Source organism: Limulus polyphemus, unplaced genomic scaffold (assembly GCF_000517525.1).
Source record: "Limulus polyphemus unplaced genomic scaffold, Limulus_polyphemus-2.1.2 Scaffold11534, whole genome shotgun sequence".
Taxonomy (NCBI): Eukaryota; Metazoa; Arthropoda; class Merostomata; order Xiphosura; family Limulidae; genus Limulus; species Limulus polyphemus.
The window spans coordinates 4,021-5,959 of NW_013677144.1; the positions used below are offsets into that span (position 1 = coordinate 4,021).

At 38.8% G+C, this 1,939-nt stretch overlaps 1 protein-coding gene across 3 annotated transcripts in view; it reads left to right on the top strand.

The window, feature by feature from the left end:
• The window catches only part of LOC111083838, a 9,129-nt gene that overhangs the window by 3,676 nt on the left and 3,514 nt on the right, over positions 1-1,939 (top strand). For 2 of the 3 annotated variants that reach the window (XM_022380540.1, XM_022380538.1), the window contains exon 4: positions 1,461-1,927. In XM_022380540.1, coding sequence (XP_022236248.1) covers positions 1,461-1,927 — 467 coding nt within the window. Of the gene's footprint in view, positions 1-1,460 lie in introns of all 3 variants that reach the window. The other variant, XM_022380539.1, reaches the window with a different exon arrangement.

The window sequence follows — 1,939 nt, forward strand, 5'->3', positions numbered from 1 at the left end:
GTAATGACTATAAATTAGTTTAATTTAGAAAATAATTTTGTACTTAGGAACAAACAGTGATTGGTTTCAATTGTCTTCGTAATACAATCAGTACCTAACTTACAATACCAATTGTATAGTAGTCTCACCCTGTACGTATATTGATTAATCTCTAGCTATGAAAAACCAATATTAATTACTAGCATTATTATATCAAGTTGAATAACTGGTTCAGTAAAATGTCTGACATGCCAAGTGGCGTAAGTATTGTTACGTCTCTGTTCGTTTGTTAATTTTCCGTAAAAATTCTTCCCGAAGAAACTTTAGCGATACAAGTCCTTTCTTAAATAAAACTAGTTTATTCTTTCTCAATACAACTTTGCAATACACTTAATTTCCACAGTCATGCTATAACTTAAACAAACGATTCACGCGCTTAACTCAATTGTCGTCTCCATCTCTATCTGCAATTCAATTACATTGTTGCCGTCACTTCTTGGCGGTCTTATATACAAGAGTACCGCACATCTAGTAAAAACTCGAGGCTTCACGAAGGGGCATGAATTTTCTAGAAGCTCATGACGTGTTACTAGCATCACGTGACTTCCGCTGTCGTAACAGTATTTTCGTTAACAAACATAATAATATAAAATGTTCATTGTGGTAAACTAAATAATAATTTGATCTAAGTAAGCTTTTTCTTTCCGATTTATAAAAAAATCCTTACTTGATAGAAAAAATTAATATTATTTTCGAAATCTGCGTAGCTTAATTATGGAAAATCTGTTATTAAAACCAAAACAACTTTTATAAAGTTTAAATTCGCAGGCTTGTGTAATTGTAGGGTAATGCAAAACGTTTGGCCATAGTTGTAGAGTCATCTGAAAATATTTTAATATAATAAATTATGTCGATGGCCTGGCATTGCCAGGTGGTTAGGGGCGCTCGACTCGCAATGTACGGCTCGAATACACGTCTCACCATACATGCTCGTCCTTTCAGCCATGGGGGCGTTATAATGTGACGTTGGTAAAAGAGTAGCCCAGCAGTTGGCGGTGGATGGTGATGACTAGCTGTCTTCCCTCTAGTCTTTCACTGCTAAATTAGGGACGGCTAGCGCAGATAGCCCTCGTGGAGCTTTGCGCGAACTTCTAAACAACCTAAATATGTCGACAATTGCACGAACTAGACGCGAATACTCACAACTAACATTCCAATATTATAGTCTGGTAGAGTGCTTTAGTAATGCAGTGTTATATTGCACTGGTCGCTATTATACCTCATTATCTTCTAAACAACCTAAATATGTTGACAATTGCACGAACTAGACGCGAATACTCACAACTAACATTCCAATGTTATAGTCTGGTAGTGCTTTAGTAATGCAGTGTTATATTGCACTGGTTGCTATTATACCTCATTATCTGAAGAAGATAAATCAGAATTGAAAACTTTGTCATATTAAGCATCTGTTTGTACAGTTCCAGAGATCCGGGTGGTATCGCCTACCGAGGTGACTGAAGAACAAGCACGAGGCCTTCTAGAACCTGACGTCGATCGCCTGAGGGTATCTGGACGACCCAATGTCTCCTACTGTGGCAGTAATGCTTCTTCGACTATGAGAGCATCTAATTCAGAGTCTTCCACCATTGGACGACCCGATGTCTCCTACTGTGGCAGTAATGCTTCTACGACTATGAGAGCATCTAATTCAGAATCTTCCACCATTGGACGACCCGATGTCTCCTACTGTGGCAGTAATGCTTCTACGACTATGAGAGCATCTAATTCAGAATCTTCCACTGTTGGACGACCCGATGTCTCCTACTGTGGCAGTAATGCTTCTACGACTATGAGAGCATCTAATTCAGAGTCTTCCACCGTTGGACGACCCAATGTCTCCTACTGTGGCAGTAATGCTTCTACGACTATGAGAGCATCTAATTCAGAGTCTTCCACA